At 52.8% G+C, this 22701-nt stretch overlaps 7 protein-coding genes across 7 annotated transcripts; 1 reads left to right on the top strand and 6 right to left on the bottom strand.

The window, feature by feature from the left end:
- On the bottom strand, positions 1-861 carry A1O5_05528 (uncharacterized protein; the record flags this gene model as incomplete). Its single annotated transcript, XM_007746129.1, has 1 exon — positions 1-861. One exon carries the CDS (start codon positions 859-861, stop codon positions 1-3), a length of 861 nt encoding a protein of 286 aa, XP_007744319.1.
- A 406-nt stretch (positions 862-1267) lies between these two features.
- Positions 1268-3694, bottom strand: A1O5_05527 (aconitate hydratase, mitochondrial; the record flags this gene model as incomplete). Its single annotated transcript, XM_007746128.1, has 1 exon — positions 1268-3694. One exon carries the CDS (start codon positions 3692-3694, stop codon positions 1268-1270), a length of 2427 nt encoding a protein of 808 aa, XP_007744318.1.
- A 2540-nt stretch (positions 3695-6234) lies between these two features.
- A1O5_05526 (uncharacterized protein) lies at positions 6235-9034 on the top strand (the record flags this gene model as incomplete). Its single annotated transcript, XM_007746127.1, has 4 exons — positions 6235-6625; positions 6850-7670; positions 7764-7865; positions 7961-9034. 4 exons carry the CDS (start codon positions 6235-6237, stop codon positions 9032-9034), a joined length of 2388 nt encoding a protein of 795 aa, XP_007744317.1.
- Positions 9035-13524: 4490 nt separating this feature from the next.
- A1O5_05525 (uncharacterized protein) lies at positions 13525-15545 on the bottom strand (the record flags this gene model as incomplete). The annotated part of the gene is made up of 4 exons (XM_007746126.1): positions 13525-14134; positions 14189-14518; positions 14580-15295; positions 15420-15545. The coding sequence occupies 4 exons, from the start codon at positions 15543-15545 to the stop codon at positions 13525-13527; spliced, it is 1782 nt and encodes a 593-aa protein (XP_007744316.1).
- Positions 15546-17212: 1667 nt separating this feature from the next.
- On the bottom strand, positions 17213-18701 carry A1O5_05524 (uncharacterized protein; the record flags this gene model as incomplete). Its single annotated transcript, XM_007746125.1, has 4 exons — positions 17213-17554; positions 17609-17822; positions 17884-18050; positions 18099-18701. 4 exons carry the CDS (start codon positions 18699-18701, stop codon positions 17213-17215), a joined length of 1326 nt encoding a protein of 441 aa, XP_007744315.1.
- A 638-nt stretch (positions 18702-19339) lies between these two features.
- A1O5_05523 (uncharacterized protein) lies at positions 19340-20716 on the bottom strand (the record flags this gene model as incomplete). The annotated part of the gene is made up of 2 exons (XM_007746124.1): positions 19340-20316; positions 20398-20716. 2 exons carry the CDS (start codon positions 20714-20716, stop codon positions 19340-19342), a joined length of 1296 nt encoding a protein of 431 aa, XP_007744314.1.
- A 307-nt stretch (positions 20717-21023) lies between these two features.
- A1O5_05522 (uncharacterized protein) lies at positions 21024-22675 on the bottom strand (the record flags this gene model as incomplete). The annotated part of the gene is made up of 2 exons (XM_007746123.1): positions 21024-21472; positions 21520-22675. 2 exons carry the CDS (start codon positions 22673-22675, stop codon positions 21024-21026), a joined length of 1605 nt encoding a protein of 534 aa, XP_007744313.1.
- Positions 22676-22701: the final 26 nt, after the last annotated feature.

Here is a 22701-nt window from a genome sequence, read left to right as displayed (position 1 = left end):
TTAACCACTTGTCTGACCTGTGTAGATCAAGTTCAACCAGGCCCCTAATCGATAGCCAGCCCTGGCAATCTGGATCCGCGCAACGTCGTAATGCGCCTTGTAATAGGTGCCACTCAGATCGCCTTCCTCGACCGCGTCAACGCCCGCGGCGAGGACGTCGGCGCACACGAAAGCATTCGCCTCGCTGGCCCAGGCCATGGCCGTGGTTTGAGTCTCGTTCAAACTGACGCCATCCAGCCAACTGCCGGCATCCCATCCATAGTCGCCCGCCTGGATCGCTGTGGTAAGGTTTTTTGCGAATCCCTCGGCGTCCTGGCCGTCTGCTAATTGCTCCACAATCTCCGTGTCCCAAATATGGTGCAAGTTGGTCTTTTCGCCGTCGTAGGTGACGCTGATGGTGTTTCCTCCGACATCAAGCGCTTCGTCATGGAGAGGTTGATGAAGGTCTCCGACGAAATGAATGACGAACCGCATGGCGTCAAGTTTGGTCGAAGACTTGGACTTCTCGTCCAACAGGATCGATGTATAGTTCACAATGGCCGAGACGGAGCATCCGGCTTCACCGCAATCACGATTGTAGTCCACTGAGCAGGATTCTGGAGGGTTGTCCTTCGCATCGATGTAATGAAGTGGCGCAGACCAACCACCCCCACTGGTATACCGGTATGAATCAGCCCAAGTAGAGACATTGGCCATATAGTCCGATGCCGTGGAGCTCAAGATTGATTGGACTGATGCTTTTGTGGTAGATGAGACATATGATTGAGCAATCCACGCAATAGTCTCGTGTCCGAGTGTGCCCCAGGCATTCGTCAACCGGGTCAAGAGGAAGATTGTTGCAACGACAAGGGATGACAGCATGATTGCCGGATTGTTGTTTGTTAAAATTTTGCTGCCACTCTCACGACCAAGGTGGCCTATTCTTATATGAGAACCTCAGCCTTCTTGGGATGTTACAGCCGCGTCCATATCCAAACTAAGCTTTGGGCGTTCGAGGGCCAAAACAAACAATTCAGCTGTTTCAGAATGCATCGTTATCAGCATCGGAATACAGAATCGACGATCTCAACTTCCGAGGACCACTGGCACAGGCATATCGCCTGTAACCGTATTGGATGAAGACGAAGAGCCTCAATTTCCTCATGTTGTGCTGTCTGTGGCCAATCCCAGTAGCCGATAGCGCCAAGACCGGCTCTCCAAAACCGAAGGCTTCGCCCGGCGCCAAGAGAATGTTCTTTTTCCCGCAAAACAAAACCCATCGTTGCATTCAATCAAGTTTTTGCCGCTTCGCAAGCAGGTTCAATGCGGAGCCGGCGAGAATGAAACCACACTGATCCTTGCTCAAGGTATGGTTGACGGGGATTGTGAGGCTTTCTCCGTCCTTCTTCGTGACCCTCAGATTGATTTCGCCTTGCCCACCGTTCTTCAGAACATCCCACAATCCCTCCGTGTCGACGAGATCGCAGGCATCGATTCGACCATAGTCATCTTTGTTGGCAAAAGTCAACGGCACCACTCCCTGTTTTTTGAGATTGGTTTCGTGGATACGTGCGAAGCTCTTCGCTAGAATTATCTGGCCTCCGAGATACCGTGGCTGTAGGGCTGCATGTTCTCTGGCGGATCCCTCGCCATAATTGTCCTCAGCTACGACCAGCCAACGTTGCCCGTTTGCCTTCCATTTCTTTGCAAGTTCTGGAATGGACGACGTGGACCCGTTACTGTCGTATGCCACGTTGGTCTCGCCAGTCGCTGCGTTCACAGCACCAATCAGAGTGTTTTCAGCAATGTTAGGAAGGTGTCCCTTGTACTTGAGCCATGGCCCAGCGGCTGAAATGGTATCTGTGGTACACTGACCCTTGACCTTGTACAGAACTTTCAGGCCCTTCAGCTCGCCTTCAGGAAATGGCTCGAAGGGCTCTAGGATAGCCAGTCGATCGGACTCCGGGTCGACAACAACTGCCACACTTTGATCTGGTTCAGCAGCGGAAGGGTAGAATGCAGGATTGCCCATAGCGAAGCCAGACCCGGGCAGTTGTGCGCCTTTGGGAGGCTCGAACTTGAACTTCTCCCCCGAGGGCAAGGGGATCTCATCCGTTATTGGATTGAAGGAAGTCGACCCGGAGTATGAAATGGCCGTGACAATTTCCGGTGAGGCAAGGAAACTCATCGTTCGAGGATTCCCATCATTCCGACCCGGAAAATTGCGGTTGTAGGAGCAGATGATGGCGTTGTCTTCACCTTTCTTGACACCATCGGTCCTCTTCCATTGTCCAATGCACGGTCCGCAAGCGTTGGCCAAGACAATGCCACCAGCATCTGCAAAAGTTTCAAGCGTCTTGCTCTCCTCTAGTGTAGCGCGGACCTGTTCACTTCCGGGCGTGATGAAGAAATCGGATTTAGGCTTCAAGCCAGCGGCCTGTGCCTGTTTGACCAAGTCCTGAGCACGTGTCATGTCTTCGTACGAGCTGTTCGTGCAACTGCCAATCAAGCCGGCCGAAAAACTATCTGGCCACTTATTGGTCTTTACTGCGTCCTTGAACTTTGACAAGGGCGTAGACAGATCTGGCGTGAAAGGCCCATTGATGTGCGGCTCGAGTGTAGACAAATTGATTGTGATCTCTTGGTCGTACTCTGTACCTTGGTCGGCACGAAGGAAGTTATGTTTCTCGGAGCCATACGCAATGCCCTTGACCGCATCGACGATGGCATCTCGCCCTGTAGCGCGCAAATAAGGAATATGGTTCTCGGTGAAGGGGAAAATCGACGTCGTAGCGCCCACCTCCGCCCCCATATTGCAAATCGTGGCCATGCCTGTACAACTCAGGGTGTCGACACCAGGCCCATAATATTCAATGATGGATCCGGTCCCACCACGCACGGTAAGCTTGCCTGCCAGATAGAGGATCACGTCTTTCGGCGAAGTCCAGCCGTTGAGCTTGCCTTCTAGACGAACCCCTAGAATCCTTGGAGCTTTGAGCTCCCAAGGAGCGTCAACAAGAGCGTCGACTGCATCAGCTCCGCCCACGCCAATTGCTATAGCACCCAGTCCCCCAGCGTTGGGTGTGTGACTGTCCGTCCCCAGCATCATCAGACCAGGAGCAGCGTAATTTTCCAACACCGATTGATGTATGATGCCAGCCCCGGGAGGCCAGAATTCAATTCCGTATCTCTTGGCAGCGGATTCCAAAAAATCAAAAACCTCTTTGTTGCCTGCAATGGAATTAGGCAGATCCACGTCTGCACCCTTCTCTCCCACAATCATATGGTCGCAATGGATACTCGCAGGTACAGCCGTACTGGGGAGGTTGCATGTCATAAACTGGAGGATTGCCATCTGCGCAGAGGCATCCTGCATCGCGACACGGTCAGGCTTGAGCTTGAGGTTGGCGTTGCCGCGAATATTCTTGCCATTGTCGGTACCGGTTAATAGAGACTCGGAAGGGTTATCAAGATGAGAATACAGGATTTTCTCGGCGAGGGCGAGTTTCTGCCGGCCTAAAATGTCTCTGACATCCTCAAAGGTCTTCAGAATTTTCTGGTAAGGGGGAACCGCAGCTCGGCGCCGCGAGGGCAGCTGCGAGTGCTGCAGGGTGGCATAACCACGATGATACCATGCTCGTGCGCTAGAGTACGAGCCCAAATCCAGGGGGCATCTCACTCGCGTGGAGGGCACCCGGTGTAATATGACAGGCATCGTCAGGGAGTGCTGTCTGTGGGAGAAGCAGACTGCAAAGCGTTGTCTCCGAGCTCGGAGGGAATATGAAGTTGGAGAGACAAAGAAATAAATGCTGGTCGGCCCGAAGTTGTGCCGAATGCTTGGCACTCAGTAAACACAATCGGTTCCGGTCCTATTGGTAGCCTTGTCCCCTACTCAAGTACCAGCAAGGTACCGGTAACCTACGAGGTGTTCAGACCTAGCTTGCTAGGTACATAGGCCAGCAGTTACCCATTCGCCTTTGTACTGCGGCCAACCGAGTCACCAAAATCCGCTGAAACAACGCAGATCTGCTAGTGGTCCTCATAGCTACTGGAACGCGGTCGTTGACAGAAGACGACCTCCTGAAGAGAACCCATTGAAATGGTGGGAGGTACAAGTTGCGGACGTATTCCGACGCATGTACTCCAGCACATCCCTAATGCACTTCGCTCCAAACCTTTGACAGGAGAAAGGAATCCTATACTCTGGACCCTTTGAATACAATCTTCGGCCTCCAGGCAAATTGTTCCAAACACGAAGTGAGTTTCCAACATCCGGTCATGCACCCTGGAATCAAAGGAGGTGGTTTATATATACTGCGGTGAGTAACTGGAGCCGTAGATGGAGAAAGGAGAGCAACACCAGCCCCGTTGCCCAAGATCCAGGGTCGATTGTCAGCTCGGGCTTCAGTCGACAATACGGAGTACCCCCACACGTCTCCTAGCAGCCCCAAAGAGTCTAGTCTTCTCTCGCTTTGGAATAGACGACAAATCGCCACCTCATCTTGGGAAATGCTCCCGACAGAAGTTAAATTGACGAATCAACTTCGAATGACTTTTCTTTTCTTTTTGAGGTCCGGAGAGTTCAATCGAGCCGAGAACGTCATGTCAGCTATGTTGGGGCAAGCCACCGGGGGACCACCATTCCCCGCCTTTGAACGCCCCATTGCCTACCGAAATACAGGCCACTACCCAGGCCTAGGGCGTTTGACTTTTTACTAGTGGCTTGGTAGGTCGCCGAGTCCACATGGATGATTCTATTACTTCGTTCCTGTTTGTTCCTGCGACTCGCACACTTACGGAATCTTGTCAGAAGCCTCTGGCATTCTACAATGCGTTGGTACAGGACAAGCTTGAGCAGTGGGGCGCAGTTTCTGCGATATCAAGAATCGGCGCTGTTTCTCTGCCCATACGAAGGAGACCGCTCGAGCAGACCGCTGGCGTTTTGGCGGATTACGAGAAGCGGCTGCTCCGCTGGCCCAGCATCAGAGCGGTCGTGCTCTATGTGGCGTAACGCAATGATCACCTTCTACACCGCCTCGAGTCTACCCACCAATTCTTCTTCATGCGCGTACAAGTTGATCTTTAGCTTTTGTCGAGCCTGCGCAGAATCAAGAGACGCATCAGCTCCCCTCGAGGGAGATTGTGACACGCTAACACTGCGATAACTATTTGTGTGTAGGAAGCGAGTATTTGACGTACACACTCGGATTCTCAGCACGCCATCGACATTCACGTCCAGCATATACGAAGACTGGGTGTCAAGATGCCACACTGAAAGGGTTAGATCGGATGAGTATGCAGATCGTTCGAAAATTGATTCGCCAGAGCGTTCTAACTTAGGCTTTACCCGCCAGCACTTCTATGCAGCACCATGAGAACCTGTGGTTTGACAGCACGATCTCGGCTCCCACCCTCTCGGTTAACTCCAGCGATATCTTGGAAATTTCAGCCAGCCCAAAGACGATGGCAGATTCCAGACCTCCCGACCGATGCCTGTGTATCACATGTCCAATGACAGATTGGATGCCGCAGAATCAAGTAATTGTTGAAGTGTCCCCAACAGTCGCTTCCCCTGCTCAAACAGGCATGGGCCATACGCCATGCGTTTAATGGACAACATGGCATGCCTGCCATCTCTTTCAAAACTCATGCAATCAGAAGCGAAGGCCATCATCTAGAGGTTCAACAATCCCGACATATCAATTATAGATCAAGGTGGCTTGCGCAACTTGGAGGGCCCAGGAGACTAACCTGATGATTGCGGGTATCGACGGTCGATGCCAAGCGAGTAGGTACCGCATTCAGACTAAACAATACGAGATTGGGTAGTGAATGGCTCTATCGACCAGGGCGACCTCTCAGCTGATTTGAGCGACAGGTCAGTACCGTCTTCAGTTTTCCCGGCTGTCTCCCGGCTGCATGCTTCGTCGACCATCTGTGCTGTGGCCTGAGTGGAAATCAGCACCGTTCATTCGAAAACAACGGAGCATATCCATCAATCTTTCGCCTCTTTTCAGCTAGGATTCGCGGAATATGGCGTTTGATACTGCAGTCAGAGGGAGCACTTCTCTCTGCAAGCGAATTTCTGGCCACTTAACAACAAAACTCAAAAGTCGCAAAAAAAAAAAAAAAAAAAAGGATGATTGAGGAGCTGTTGCCTATAAATTCAAGCCATTTCCACCTCTGGCGGGTTTCATAGAAGCGTGCCAGGACCTTGGATTCACCAAATCGACCTAGGAGCGAAACACGACCACCATGGACAAAACAGTCGAGATTGTAGAATACAAAGGGAAGATCCCCACGTTAACCACTCTCGTGCACAGATTCCGAGGCAACCTGATAGCACGTTACGCCGAGAAACTTGGGTATAAGATTTCCGACGATGATTCCTTCGTCGTTATGAAGAAATGGTTGGACGAAGCCGACACCTCCGCAGCAAGGGCCTATGCATACCTTGAATCGCTCACCGATGTCCCAAGAAATCCGAAGGCCAATCCAACTGGCGGTGATGATCTTGTCAGCTCAGACTGGCTTGAGGCTGTGAAACCTTGGTTACATTGCCACTTGTGCATTACAGATAATGCTAAGCAATTGAGAATATACATGGGTCACCAACAACTCGGCACGGATAAAAAACAACTTTTAAGTGAGTGCTCCAAGCCAACTATGTGACAAGGGATTTCTACCAAGAGATGGATTTAATACGCGGATTCCTGTGGCTGCTGCGGCGAGGAGATGCAGTTCTTCCGCGAGAGAAGACCTTCTCTTGTCGAGGTTAAGCCATACACGCACCTCCTCTTCTCTCTGCATTTTCCTTGTGTATGGGTCATTTGATTTTCGCTCACTGACGCGGTCTTGAAATATTTGCAGTACATTTCATCAAGAAAACGGATGCCGGGCAGTGGGAATACGTGAAACCATGGGGACCTGTCAAGCCTACGCCGCCCCCTGAGAAGCCTGACCCTGAGAAGCCCGTGGTCCTCGCAATGGGTGCACCTCGTACAAGCAATGTCGACGTCAGCACCACAACAATGGACGACGCCCTCTTGGACCCTCGGCTTCTGGACGACTCTCCTCCACATCCTCTATCCACGGATGACACTCGGTTTCTAGAGAAGGCCGCCACAATTCTTGATGCTGACAATGGCAATGGCAACAGTGAACCATCTCAGCCTCCAGTTGCCCTGGGCGTGCTCCCGCCGAACCTTTTCAGCGGCTTTGGCGGGCTGGACGCGTCATGCGCTTTTGGGTCTCTTGAGAGTTTCAAAGCGAATGTGTTCGATTTATCCATCTCCAACCCGCTCAAGATATCTACATTTACCTGCACGGGATCCGACAGCAAAACAGCCCAGTACACCGTTCCAAGCTACCTCAACTTGACCTGGGGTACCGTATCCGAGTACTTTTCGGCGACTGGTACCTCCAAGGTCGACTTCATTCACGATCTTTCCGACACGATGGATCTTGGGTTCGACTTCTTCGGCTTCGGCGCCGAATTCAAGCGAACCTTTGACGAGCACACGAAGGAGGAAACCTTCCAGAAGTACATGGCTCAATACGACCAAGAAATTGTGTACAAGGTCGGTCTGAAGAACAAGGACGAGGTCAAGGAACACCTATCTCCTGATTTCAAGAAAGCCTTGGCCACCTGGACTGCGGAAAAGATAGTTGATCAGTTCGGTACCCATTTCGTGAGTCCTGTCCCTTGTCAATCATCACTCCCCGTTTTGTGTCAGTCTGCACCCAATTTCGTTGATGTTTGTGAGGATAACTCCTGGTCATAGATGACGGAAGCTTGTTTTGGAGGTCTCCGAATCTACTCATCCACATTGGATGAGTTGAACAACGTCACCAAGCATGATCTGGTTGATGCGATCGAGTTGAAAGTAAGTCTCCAAGCATGTTTAAGTTATCCAGACTTGCAACTTAACACGCAAATGTCATGTCTGGCGAATGACTAACAAACAATAATTGACTTTAGGCTCCTATCATCGACCCCGATACTGGAAAAAAGGTAGGGAACGTCAGCGCAAAACCAAATAGCGAAGACCATGTCGTCAACTCCATTCTGCAAACTATGGATGTACTTAAGACCAAAACCATAGGCGGCACTGCTCCAGATGGAGAAGCTTTGTTCGATTGGAGACAATCTCTGGCATCCAACCCTTCGGTTGTCAAGTACAAGGTCAAGTCCCTTGACACGCTGGTTGACGATCCGACCAAAAAGTCCGCGCTGCAGACAGCCATCAAGGCCCGTCTGGCGATGACTGAGCCAGTAGACGGTTGCAACGTGCTTGCAATCCGGGTCCCTCTCAAGCCATATTACTCGGACCGAGATTCTCGCGGCAAGCACGACATCAGCGTCGCTTACCCAGACATCCCAAAGGGTTGGTATGCTGTTGGCCAATTTGCCCAGCCTGCTGCCCTGGAGAATGCCTTCTACGGCAAAAGCTACTGTATTGCTGTGCGAGGCAATCCGAACTTCGACCTCGACCCGGACCGTGCATGCCCTGCGTTGTTCGGGGCGACGTCCGCTAAACGACGCTGGTACACCGAGCGCCAGGGCAACAATTACGGCATGTTTACTCCGGTCTTCGACAGCTCTTACCAAGACGACCTGCTCAAAAAGTACCCTGCCCTCAAGACGTCTCCGCAGGTGCCGCTGATCGACCAGTATCAGGCACTCGGCGATATTTTCGAGCCCGCGGTCGACCCACAGTCTATCCCTCGCACCTCGTTGGAAAACATCGCCTGCTTCCACACCAGCTGCTTGAAGGAGCTGCCCAAATTCCCTCCTAAAGTCTGGATTTGGGATGACACAAACACACATGGAACGCCCGACGTGACCGTCATGGGTGCCCCGAACTTGGAAATGCCCGATGGGAAGTCGAAGGAGCGGCGACAGATGGTTATCCAGGCGCCCGAGACGGGTCCATCGTATATTTTCAAGTGCCTGCCGCGAGGGGATGACGGGAGCACCGAGAAGTGGTACACGCTGGACTGGGACAAGGTGAAGTGGATGGAGAATAAGTGGATGGCGGACATTCCGCACTGATGCAGTTGCCGGTGTCGTTGCCGCTGGAGGGATGATTCAAGGCCTCTCTTTTCTTGAAGGATTTCCTAGTCACGTGTGTCGCAGAGCAGGGTGATGCGGGTCGTGGACCAAGCAGTTGAGGGGAGATTTCTTAAGGGTGCTTTACCTCTGGCTTAGTAGTTTCAACTCAGTCACGATATCTCTTATCGCTCAAGTCATGATCAAATTGACCTCTGCTGATAATTCATGGAGTCTACGTCTCTTTACCCGTGAACAGGAGTCTCCCCATCCAGGTCCGGGAAACAGCATGTACATCGACGTGGACCCAAGACACAAAGTGTAGCACAGAGCATCAGCCCTAGGATTCAGTACGCTGCCAGACAATTCCTCTGTCTTGGAGTCCATTGACCATAGCTCCCGTCCGTCAGCCATTCCACAGTGTACCTCCTGGCTCCACCGCGAAAGCGAAACGGAAAATGAATCAACAAGGATGCAGGAGGTGAACGGGGGGTGATCCCTGGAACATCCGACTGAGCAAAAGAATGGGAGATTCCGAGGCCGCGAAGGAGTTTTTAAATTTTTTGGGGGGGGGGGGGGGGGGGGGGGTTGCCTCTTGCACAGGATTGACGAGGCTGAAGAAAAAGGGGACGCGAGGGTCCATAAGTTTGCCTTAGAAAAAGAACCCCCGAAAGACACGGAGAGGCAAGGGAGGGTGGCACATTCATCCCCGCCCTATCGAGCCTACTAACCCAGCCTAGACGCAACAGCAGCAGCTGTGTAATTAGTCACCACTTCTTTGGCAAAATATCGAGACCCTGGGGTGCTCAGAGCGATCTAGGGGGAGTTTATATCAAGACCCCGGTCTCTGCTTGAGCAACCGCCACGTCGCGACTCCTGCGCGGGTTGAGAACGATGGGATTTATTGTTGTATTATCATCATCATTCGCTGCTTGCCTGATCTTTTTGACAACCGACGCGCATACTGGCCAGGTTTGGAAGTGCCGAGTTGGATGCAGGTCGCATTGACGTACTGTTTGAGGCCGAGTTGCCTGTTTGATGTTCGAGGAACGACCTGGCTTTGTCATGTAGAGCTGCGAAAGGGCGGGTGTACTCTAAAGGTTAAGAATACGCTGTGCGATTTGAATCACCGGGAAGTGAATGAGGAGATGTGCTCCGTCTGCCTCAAAATCGACGACTGTCGTTACTTCTGGTAAAACAATGTTGCCATCTCACGCGCTCTGTCGCTCCTTTAGCTGGAATTCCGCAGATTCAGTCCCAGCAATACCAAGAGAGTACCCAGATAGCTATACCACTTGGTCAGAGAGATGTCATAAGTTCTGGTACTGGGAGGATATATCGGCGGAGAAAAACTTACCTTACGCCAGTCCCAAACAGCTCAGCCCTGCCCACCTTTCATGAATGCACTTAAACTCAAGGACATGACGGTGCAAAGAGCTGTGATGCCAGAGTGAATCTAGGGCGCTCCTCGTGCAGAAAGGTAGAAACCTGTAATGTATGGAGCCCATACCGGAACGACCATGCATATAATGGCTAAGAACACGTAGATGATGTCTGTAATTTGAATGTATTCGTTGAGAAAGGATTGATATGCCATTATAGGTGCTATCACGATGTTCCTAAATTTGTTAGTGGCATTTGGATGAAGGAGAGGGGTAACTAACCTCAATACAGTAGGTCAGACATTTGTATAGCCAATTCGAAGATATTTGAACCACTGGACTTTGAAGCGAGACCAAATGCTGCTCTTTAGCATACATGTTTCCGATGAAGTCTGGAAAGTGAACACCTGTTCCAGCGTGATAGGCAATTTGTGATATAATCACATTATTTGTCCTCGGTTGTGGTGGCCGGAGACTGTTCAATTGAGCTTGCTGTAGTAGCGCCTCCCCTGTATTTCTCGTGCTGCGGTAGGAAGTTGCTAAAGAGACAATGTGAGAATGAGCTGCAGGTGCCCGCTTGCGACGCGTTTCATCACACAATGTCCGGTGGACTGTTACCCATTTGACCACATGGCTTTATCCCTATATGTTTGGCTGCGGGGGAAAATTTGGCGGCGTATTCATGCTTTTGAGAAACAGAGAGTATGCCACTTCTAACAGTCGAGACCAGCTTCCGAGTAAGGAGCCTCCCAAATCGTTGATAGGGTTCCATTCTAGTTGAGATGAATGTGTGGAATGATATAGGTATTGAGTTTTGTGTTTGAGGCTGGAGGTTCGGCCTGTTCTGCTGTTGGCTCGGCCTCCCGTACAACATGCTGTGGTATGAAGTTTCCCCATTTGAGCTTGACATCTGTTCTGTCAAAAAGGCAAGACCGAGTAAAGACGGTTAGTCCGTATCAATCCACCTGAGCCATGTGATTAATGAGTTTTGGAAAGTCTCCCCTCTTCACAACATGCAATGGCCCAGAAATAAGTTCTTCGGATACAGGAAGAGACCAGAAGGCGAGAAGCACGGGCTGTTATCTTGAAAAATAACGGGGCCTGGCCTGACAAGGGACGCCATCGACACGGAAGATGAGAGAATCAATATCTGGCACTGAAAGATATGGAAGGAAGGCGCTGGGAGGAGGCTTATAAGCATGTGAGCCCAACGAAGGAATCTCTCTAGGACATTGTTGGGGAGGAGCACAGCGAGGTCTTGAAATTTTTGGATCTCTTTGCTCGGAAGATGCGAGAGCGCGGTGAGCATAATGCGTTTGCCCGGAGGATCACGCAGGAATGTGCGGCACTAGAGGCATCATTGGATCGACCTAGCGTCGGCGCAAAGCACATTGGAGTGGTGAAAAATGCTTGACGGTCTGGTAGACGGCGGCCAAGGTCCTGATGGCAAGGCAGATTCCGACGGGGGGGGGAGGGGGGAACACCTGCTTCTCAGCATCAAGAAACTGGGCGCCATAGTCAATAGGCTACTCTTTGGATGTGCAAGATGGGTCTGGTTATGTGCCGCCGATCGAAAGGACCATCTATTCAACCAATCCGGTCCCGTGCAAGGACAGACAGGAATTCACTCTCAACTGGTGTAAATGAAGAGAGGTCCTCCACTGCCCTCCCTAGTTGCTATGACTTTCAAGGCGCTGAAAGGGAGATTGGAGTATATCATGATGCCCGCGTTCTTTTTCGTTTGATGTCTCAAGTCGCCGAGTTATCGCCAATGGGCCAGTCAAGTGCGTGAAATAGGCTCGTGCCCACGGTGCCGGTGCCAACAGCGTTCGACCCTACGTCCCGCACTTGTCCAGCGCCTTGCCGGAGGCGTCGCCCACAAGGTCGAGCACGTCGCTGGTCAGGTCGGCGTTCGGGGGACTCGTTCATGTTCAGAGCCATGTGCTCGGCGATGAGGACAACCATGACCTCGAGCATATTGTGTCCCCGGCTCAGCATTATGCGTTGGATCTATCCCTGAGCGGAAGTGATCGGCCTTGCCTTGTCTGTTCTCTCGATCTGTCCGGTACTAGAGATATCAGGAGCGGATACACGCGGCATTCAACATGAAGATGAAGAGTCCGCCGTCCCGAGCAAGATTCGGCAGCAAGGAGGTTTGCGAAGGTGGAAATCGAAACTGTGGAAACTCCAGGGGCCGTCACGCCCACGAGTCCGGCGGAGGTAGATTTCTCCCATGGCCTCCCCCTTTTTCTTCCCCTCCCATCGCTATCCCTACCTTGTCCTACATAATCCAGATCCGTCGCCTGATACGTATCACAAGAAATCGCGATCTCCCATCCCTGGCATCGCAACAAAAACATGTACATGTATGTACCTCGTACTTCTTGCTTCGACGTGACGTGACTCCTTGATTCGTTCCAACTCACGGGGGGGGGAGGAGACCCGCGCAGCTGGCCCGGCCCGCGAACCGTGAGCCCGGCTAGCCCCAAAGGCATAAGCTGCAGTTTAGGCAAGCGGTCCAGACCAGTCTTTTCTCGATATGTAGCAGGTCCTCCTCAGAATGGAGTACTCTCTACCATGGACAAATTTGTCTGCCAGGGTGGAGGGTGATAGCTGATAGACATGGTGTCCCCTTCTCGCTCATACCACCTAGCTATGTACTCGGTACCTGGTACAAGCCCTTGGCATCAAGCGAGCAAAGGTTTCCCTGTTATTGACGACTGGAACCGCTGGGCGGTGGAATGAACGAGCATCGTGCTAGTCTACTGTAGTGCTTGCGATGCAAGGGGCTTTTGGGGGGAGGGGTCCAGAGCTGAGCAAGAAAATGAATCACGTGACAAGACTAGGTGGTCCGACGATTCTCATTGGTTGAATGGCATCACCATCAGGAGAGGACCGACCCAGGTTCCCATCCCATCACCGTGAAACTCAGTCCGAGAAAGAGCCAGCTTGTGGCCCTCGGTGGTTCTGAAGGAGCCACTTCTGGAAACCTTTTCCGGTGTAGCAGCTTTGCTGGAAAGCCACGGCTCGATGGATTGCCACCCCCTTTCCACTTGGGATACTGAGACCCTCCAGCGTCCTTCGTGGAGGGTGGCCGCCCTACCTACATAGCTAGTCATCTTCATGATTTTCCATCTGGTCATCCATTAAAACTGCTTCCCACCTCGCCAGCAACTCGCCCATCGTGATGTCCTCGCCGTCCGCAGCGTCTTTTTTGACAAGAGCCAGGTTCGGATAGACGCTTCGGATTCGTTTATGTGCGCCCGCCGTCCACACTGTCTTGTCGAACTCGTCCAGTATCTCGTTCAGTCTCCGAGGGAGCTTAACCCCCATCAACTGCGCCGTCGGTCGCAACATTCGGAGCATACCGGCATAAACCAACCAGCGCCGTGCACCCATCATCAAGTGCATCGTCAGGTCAATGAGGGCCTCCTCATTCTCCTCCGACTGACCTGACGGGTCGCGCAGTGCTTTCAGCAGAATAAAATAAGCAACTGCCGCCGTCTGGCAGCTGCCTGCCATCACACGGATGAGGCCGTATGTTTGGCGGAACTGTCGATACAGGGGCAACATTTGATGGATCAAGAGGAGGGAGGTGCTGCGAGCAGTCATGCCGACGGTCGGCAGCATGTCGAGAGCAGCTGGAGCAGGCGAAGTGGCCGGAGAAGTTTGGCGGTCAGAAACCTCACTCAAGGTAAGAGCGCACGAATAGTAAATGGCGCTGATCTGGTTAGCCGGCCATCCACACACAGCTGATGGGCAAGACCTTGCTCACTGTAACTCAAACAGTGGTCCTGGCGCCTCAGGGCTGGCTTGCAACGCGGCCGGTAGATTGCCATGCCAGTCACGTAACCTCACCATCAGCTGCAGGGGTACATTCCTGTCGGCATGCTCTGTAAAGGGCACGCTTAAGGCTACCTCGTATGCTATCTCAGCCAAGTCACAATAGGCGTTGACAAGACTTTCTCCATACAGCGGCTCTGTTCTCTCTGCGCGCGGATATGGTTTCCACTCCACCGACCTTAGAAGGTCTTCTCCGGTGAAAGGGCGCGCCACTGTAGGTGGTCGCAGCGTAGGGGGTTTGAGAAGGAAAATGGCAAATATCCTGTTTCCAGTCAGCGGAACCGGATGCGGATCGACAGATCGGCGTCTCAAAAGATACTCACGTGTTGCAGGTAAAGACCGACCAGGAGACATTCAACATGGCCGTTTTCATTTTGTCCACCGACTCGGCAGGGCAATCACGTGGAAGTTTGATCTGGCTGCAGAGACCCAGTTCTTGGTACATGTGAATCACCTGCGACATGGTCGACCAGCCAAGCTGATCTTTTCCGCGCATATTTTGGTACAGCATCAAGAGGTACAGGCCTTGCAAGTTGGTCATGGAAGTGCGGCCTTCCTCGCGGTCCCACAGGCGCCTGGCTTCGTCATAAAAATGCTCGCCCCAAGTATCCGGATCGTCAGGGTCAGCGAAGGCCCCAGGTAAGTCGGAGTAGCTGCAAGAGAGGGCCAGGAGGGCGTTCACCAGGAAAGAGGAGCAGAGCGGACTCATGGTATCACCTGCTGCCATGGCTTCGATTAGAAAAGGTTCGTGGAGAGGATGCATGAATGTGTTCCACCAGGTGAAATAGAGGGAGACCAGGTGTGAGACGAGGCTGTCATCGTCCGTGACTGTCGTCCAGGGTCTTGCCGTGAGTTGGAACAGGGGTTCGTCCGTCATCTGCTCGACACTCATGGTCTTCCTTCGAGTCCTGGCCAGCGATGTCTGCTCTCCAAGACTGGCGGCCTCGGCTCTCAGCTTGAGAAGCCCGTCGACGGTGGCGTCGGTCTTCGGACTGTTTTCCCGCAGCTTTCTGACACTATCATCGATGAAAGCGTTGATCTAAACCCCGAAGACGGTCAGCGTCATCTGCTCTGCAAGGGATCTCACCAGATCATGTTCTTGGAAGGTGCCCTTTCAGGTCTGTGAACTTGACAGCGACCACACAAAGGCCGGATCGGCTCACGGTGGACAGGGGCGCATCATTTCGAATCAGCCGGAAGAGATGCTGGGCATCGTTTTCATCACTTGATCGAATGGACCGGAGCAACCCAGTCAAGAGATCCCGATGATTCTCTGTACCCTCCACCATCTTGCGCTTGATAGCCTCCTTCCGTCTCCCGTCGAGGTCTTCTCTGAACACACATTCAGTTTTGGAGGCGATACAAGCATTGCAGGGTCCGGGTGGGCCACTGCACTACTAGATGGTCAGCCATGGAGGTTGTGCAAAGGAGAAGTGGACGGCTCGTGCCTTTCTCCTCTTGGCCTTGCATGCCAGGCACGCTGCGGTCGCGTTGCTCCTGGCATTGCGGGTGATGCTCCTGCCACGTGTTGGGATCGAGGGCCCGCCAGGCTCTTCGGGCGTCAGGCTTGCTGGTGTTATTGGCCTCAGGCGCTGGGACATGGTGGTATTCCCGGATCCAATTTCCAGACCGTGGCTGCATCCAAGCGAGTCGGACGGATGTTGTTTCCATGAGATTGTAGTGGCAGCTGCGGCTCTGGCTTGGGCCAAGATAAGCGCAGAGGCTTGCAGGCGGTCACACGCGGCTGGTCTGGCTACAGGCGCTTGGGCTGGTGTAGCTGGTAACGCTCGATTGTTTTGCGCCACGATCCAAAGAACTCCAGCGGGCAAAAAGGGACGCTTGGGATTCTTGTTCCGGCGCCGGATATTGTGGATCCGTTGACAGCAGTGACGTCGCATGCACTAGCTCGATATGGCTAGTTGGTTACGCGCGAGTGATGAGATGCTGCAATGGATGGAGAGTGTCGATCGGGTGGAACTTTGTTCCCGTCGTCGTGAATGATCGTACGAGGTACCCAGTGCTGGCTCGCTGGGTACTAGCACCACGCCAAGATGCAACGCTCTGTTTTTTTGTCTGACGAGTCACTTATCCACCAGGCCACTTAGCTCGCTAGTTACCAGAAGGAGGCATCAAGCAAATCAAGCAGCCACATCGGTGCTACCCAGTACAAGCGCAAGGACGAGGCCTGTCAGACGGACGGGTGACTGAGAACTCTCGGGTTGATCACGTGAATCACTCGCTTTTATCAACTGCGTCAGCTGTGTCTGTCTGTCTGTCTGTCTGTCTGCCTGTCTTTCAGCAAGACCCTGCAAGTAACCAAGTATAGAGGACATTGCGCTGTGTCAAGAATTCCACCCAGCCTGGGCTCTACTTGTATCTCACAAGTATTCCTTCGGTCAAGTGGTCCCAGAACGCCAGTGTGAAGTGCCACTTGGTGCCACCCACTGCCGTTCCCATTCAGCCAAGAGGCTGCCACAGTGACGCTCAATATTATTCTGTCTGACCGCATCCATTTCTGTCTCTTCCGTTATATTTCTTCCGAACTGCATCAAGCAAGATCAGCCGAGTTGTTCGGACAGAACCCCGCGTGCTCCATACCTACAAGGAGGTACTTGGCCAGGGCGCTAAAGGGGGAGAAGACTCCGACAACTCTGCAACTCTGTACGCAAGGAGGATTTTGAACCTGATCCACGATCGATGCAAAAGCTACTATATAAATGCCCACCCGTGAGACAGAAAGCAGCCGATGGTGCTACAACCCGCCAACTGGGCAACTCCCCCGAACTTTCTTCTAGTACGAGGTAGAACTTAGAGGCACTGGGTACCGGCCTTGAAAAGGAAGGCGGTCCCCAAAAAAGGGTTCTTTGATCAGCAATCAAACAGATTCCCAGCACCCGTGAAAGAACAAGTCTGGGAACCCGGCGAGACGGAGCCGTCTCAACCCCTCGAGGGACCCCTATTCGTCCCCTGCCTCGTCCTCGGCTGCGGTCCTCAACTCATAAGCCAGGTCATAGCATTCCGCCAGGAGATCATTCACGCTTCCTTGCCCTTCCGGAATGTCATTCCCAATTTGGAACTTGCCGTCGACCCGCATGTTGTCGATCGAGTTGAGCTTCATACTGTAGGGGTACAATTCTCGCGGGTTGGAGACCCCTCCGGCCCTCTTGACTTCAATCAGGCATTTTCGCAAGGTTAGGAGTTGGTTGTATATGGGAAGGAGAGCTTCTGACACGGGCTCGGACGCAATCAGTAATTGATAAATATAGGCATACCCTCGTCGAATCAGGTAAAGTAGTGTCTGCCGCAGCGGGTCAGTCATGGGGTGTCAAACATTCATCTCTGTCAATCTCACTCTTTGCGCATGCAGGTCCGCAGGATGGCCTTCGGCGTCAAAGAAATTGCCATCCCGTCTCGAATCGTCGATACGATCCAACTTCCTCTGCCACATGAACAAGTCGGTTTCGCGGAGGGACCAAGCTTGGGTCATGGTCAGCCGATCGAGCTGGTTGCGAATTTCGATGAGTTTATCATAAACATCCTGGAATCGCTCGTCGATCTTCCCCTGCCTGATCCGAACACGTTAACAGGGGAAAGTCTCGTAGTAATCGGGGAGGACACGCAACGTACTTTTGTTCGACAATATCGGTAAATTTGAGGCACCTTTCGAGGAGAGGCACTACCAGGTCTTGCCCACCCTTGACTTCCCCCTGTTCATTTGGGAGTTTACCCTCTTTCATTGTCGCTTGGATCTGGAGGAGCTGGTCCCTCAGTTCGTTTAGATCTTTCTGACTAAACTGCGAACCGGTTAGCAGAGTGCGACGAGATGCGATCCCAGCAGGTACCTTGGTCCTCGCGTTCAATGCCGCAATGGCTCGAATAATCGAGACAAGCTTCTCCCATATCGGGGTCATTTCTGGAGAGAGTGTGGAGAGGAAGGTGCGCAGCTCCTGCAGCATTTCCCGACAGACTTCCAGGCGATATTGGATGCGGGTCAACAAATGATGTGAGTATTTGTCCTTGCCATGATCAAGAGTAGTCTGCATCTTTTCAAGGGTTTGTTCCAAGCTAGTCAGGTCTCTCTTGCTGTAAAACGCCGCTTCTTTGAGGTGTTGGCACAGGCGCGTGATGTTTCCGGTCATGGCGTACAGCGCAGGCGCTTCGTTGTTCCGTCCCACAGCCATGAAGAAAAGGGAAACGAGTTGAAGGCAGTCGTCCAGGACGGTGTCGACTCGGTTCTGCAATAAATGCTCAGAGCCGCGGACTTCATTGAGGATGGAGACTTGCTCGATGACCTGCTCGTACAAGGGAAGGACGTCGGAGGACTTGACATAGGTGCTTTTGTCTTGCTTGAGGAGCAGCAACTTGTCTCTGACCAGGAGCAGCTTATCCAGAATCGGCTTCTCTTGAGGCCCGACGGGTGCAGTTGTAATGGGTGAATCAGACATGATCGGTAGTGTTCATCAGAGGCAAGAATTGACAATCTGGGGAGGGGCGGCGGTTGAAAATGGCGCAGCGGTTGCGCACACGAGAGATGTCTGGGTAGGTTCTTCTTGATCGTTCAGCGGGCGTTGACAAGGTTGTAGGATAAGTGAGCAAGTGGTTCTCAAGCAACGACTGACGGATGTTCGGTTTGATGGTGGGCAAGTTTGACTGCGTTTGCCTACGCATTGCATGCACAGTGAATGTGGTGGGATGCATAGGCTCGGCCTCAGTACGAGAATGGAACTGGCGGGCATGCCGTAATGCTTGAAAGAACATCTGCCCCGCGCGGCTGGACTGGAAGCAGGTCACTAATCAGAGGCGCCGCCGACCAGCGAGGGCCCCCGAATTAATGGCAAACCCGTCGGTTCCGGGCTAGCCAGGTGCCCGGGGGGCCTGTACGGCACCTGTGAAGGGGTTGGTGCGCTTACTAACCATGTTCGCTGCCTTAGTTTACCCCCCCAGGCTCCCTGGGGCTGCCCCTCGCCTTGGCATTTTGCTTTTGCCGTCCGATCTCCCCACCTTTTCGCGATCCCCTGGATAAGGCCAATGATCCCCCAGACCGACAGCCTCGTTCTAACCTCGTCTCCAGTCTTCCTGCCTATCACCACCACGTCGATATCGTATCCCAGAGACGGACATTCCTCCTGCAAACCCCGGCAGCCATGCAATCGCGCCACGCACTGTACATCAAGATCGCCATACTCTGCCCTTCGCTGGTCTGATTGACTGGATTCTTGCTTGGGACGTGTCCAACATCAGCCACAGGGCTCACTCTCCCGTCGTGGCTAACATGCTTCGCGACTGCCCGACGGTTCTGTTCAGCCCAGTCGAGGAAGGATGGCACTCCATAGACCTCTGGTAGGAGGACTGCTAATCGGTATGCTGCTGAAGCCATGAGTGCAGTACCGGCAGCGTCTCCATACGTCCAGGCAGCAGATCGATGTGACAGCCCATCCAGATAGTTCTTCAAGAGACCCGACTTCTCATCCCGTCTCTGCTTCACCGTGCATTGCAGCATGGCGTCAATGATGCCTTTCAACGCCGCTGTGCTCCCGGACCTGAATGTGTCGTACTGAACCCGATCGATTGAACTGTCCGGAGGGGGCCGCCACTTCAAGATCGTGGCCAAGACGCGAGTCATTCCCGCTACGGCCCATGCATTGCTGGTAAGCCAAACATCTGGGTCTGAGCAGCATACTCCCGGCTCTAACTCTGCTGGCTCTGAGATAATGTGCCGCCACAGACCGTGACAAGTTTGCCCGTCGTCAAGCGAGATGCTTGTTCTCAAGACGGCGTTGTAGAGCTGACACTGCAACACAGCCGTTTCCAAGATCCGCATCTCCTGTACTGCGACACTGTAATACGCCAGAAATGGAGGCACCATGTAGATGAAATCGCCCCAGAGTTCAGGAGGCTCTTCACGGTGTGAAATGGCCGAATGTGTGACATTAACCTGGAACCTCGTGGCCTTTTTCATGAGGAAGTCGGCCTGGCGCATTGCAGCTTCATAGTAAGTCCCATCATACTGGGAGAGGAGCAAGGCGGCTCTGCCCAGAGACGCCGGGTCTGCTGCTGAGCCTATGGCGCTGTGAGACTGGGTAATACCGCGATAGAAGCATACTCTTTCTTCTTAAGCATGATGCATTTGTTGTTACTGACCTTCACCATCGACCAGTAGATCTGTGCCGTTAGTCCATATCACAGATCTTGCGTACGCAAGACCCTCGACTTTCGACGGGTCAGCAACCCTGGGAATCCGCCCGCGCGGAAACGGATCGGATCCAAAAACAGTCAGGTCTCGATCGTAGAACTCAAGGAGAGCTTCTGTGAATGTTCCAAACTCCCAGGACCGTGAAGTGATTGCACGGCCTCGAGCAAGGACCTTTTGCGGATCGAAGCCTGCGTCTGGGGTGGAAAGAAGGATCCAGATGGCGGCCGCGCATGCAGCCACGGCCAGAGAAACCGCATAGTTCTTCATGATAGCGACCTTGATCAAAGATCCATGGTCGAGTCGCCACCCTTTGTGGATGTCCAGAGTAGAGGTGATTTCGAGTTCTAGTAGGACTAAATCAGGCTAAATGTGGTGAAATCGCCGTTCTTGGTTATTATTAACACACAGCCTTATATCCGTCGCGATGGTACGAAGCCGATATTCCATCCGAAGCCAAAGCTATAGTCAATTTTCATCTACTATAGAAGTAACAAGATGAACCTCAATGTACATAGAAACATGGCTGCGCAGCCCGCCTCATGCGGCGGGCTGCGTGCCCTGGTTGCCATCCTCTTCAGGTACACTCATAAACCCTCTCCCCTTCAAACCACGTCCCCAAGACTTTGGCTCCCTCAAATTCACCCTTGCTCAAGTCACGGTCGACCATGATGAAGTTGGCTTTCTTTCCAACCTCAATAGCCCCAACCCTGCTCTCTCGGCCGGTCGCCACCGCACCCGCTACAGTCAGGATTCTGCAAATCGCCTCAGCAGCTGTGCTCGCCGCGCCTTCGGCCGCCGGAAATGCAGCAGCAACACTGTCCATGATGAGAGCACATGCGGGCAGAATGGACGGATCTTGAAAGGCCCAGTCACTACCAACGGTTAGGTGAGCTCTGTTTTTGATCATCTTTCCCCAGTTCCAGTCCATCAGGCCCCCTGACATTGTCGTCATCGGATGAACGAAGAACATCGACGGAGACATCTCGGCGGTCACATTCAGCTGCTGGAAGCGAGGATAATCGTCTGTCTGCGTTAGCAGCTTTCCTAACCAAAGCTGAATGGAAGCTTACCGTCATGCACCCCATTGCAATGTGCAATTTCGTGTTTGGGTCCATGGCTATTTCCCGCCCTCACAGCTTTATAGACGTCCAGGGCTCGTCGCGTACTCCCATATCCTGTGCAATGGATCTTACATGTCATCCCCCTCGCATCCAACTTTGCAACAGTTTCAGTCAGGTCATCGATCTCGATCTGTACCTTGCTCTCGTCGATATCTCCAGACTCCGTGAGACCAGCATGCGTATAGTACGGATGAAGCGGGACACCATCCAGCATTAACTTGGCAAAATTGGTCTGCACATGTTTGGACTGGAAAGTTGCGGCATCATCGAGCGTCTTGTGCAACGTTTCGAGCCTTTCTTCACCGAGCTGCTCCGGTTTATACACGATATGCGTTTGCACATCCATCTTCAATTCCCCACCAGCGTCGAGCTCGCCCAATGCTTTTAGGATGACTGTATTCGACGCTGCTTCTTGAAAGCTTGTCACTCCCACAGAATGAAGCAGTTTCACTGCATGCAGAATACAGCGTTTGATATGTGCCATTTCCGGCTTCGGCAGTGCCAATGCTGCCTTTGTCATCGCCAGCTCAGTCACTTCGCCTGTCAGAGTTCCATCTGGCCGACGGAAATAATGGTGGTGCGGCGCATCAGGCTCTGTGAGGCTGTAACCTGATCTTTCCAATGCGGCGGTATTGAGAAACATCCCGTGGCCCGCACCTCCACGCAAGAGCACTGGTGTGTTGGGAAATTCCAGGTCCAGTGCTTCTCGATCGAAATTCTCAATGAGGTAGAGGTCCCCCACTATCCAATCGCCATATGCATGGGCATGTTCACAGGCGCATGACGGCGACTTGAGTCTTTCAGCAATGTTGGATATGGTGGCGTCAAAGCCAGGCTTCACGTTCGACAAACGTGAGAGACCTGCCGCAAGGATATGGACGTGAGCGTCGTGGATGCCAGGCATAACAAATCGATCCTTCAAATCGAAGGTGGGAAGGTTCTCGCGACGCGCAATGTCTAAGACGTCGTGGTTTGTTCCCACTACTGTAAATTCGCCTGTTGCTGAGACTATGAACGCCTCAACGCGATTTCCCTGGTCGCCTGCCGTGAAAACGTTGCCAGAGTGGTATGCCATAGGTCTTCGACTTCGGAGTTCTGCTGCCATAGCGCGTGAACGAAACGTGGCCTTCG

Source organism: Cladophialophora psammophila (genome assembly GCF_000585535.1).
Source record: "Cladophialophora psammophila CBS 110553 chromosome Unknown aczJe-supercont1.7, whole genome shotgun sequence".
Taxonomy (NCBI): domain Eukaryota; kingdom Fungi; phylum Ascomycota; class Eurotiomycetes; order Chaetothyriales; family Herpotrichiellaceae; genus Cladophialophora; species Cladophialophora psammophila.
Note: the sequence above shows the minus strand (reverse complement) of the source record. Positions and strands in the feature narration are given on the sequence as shown.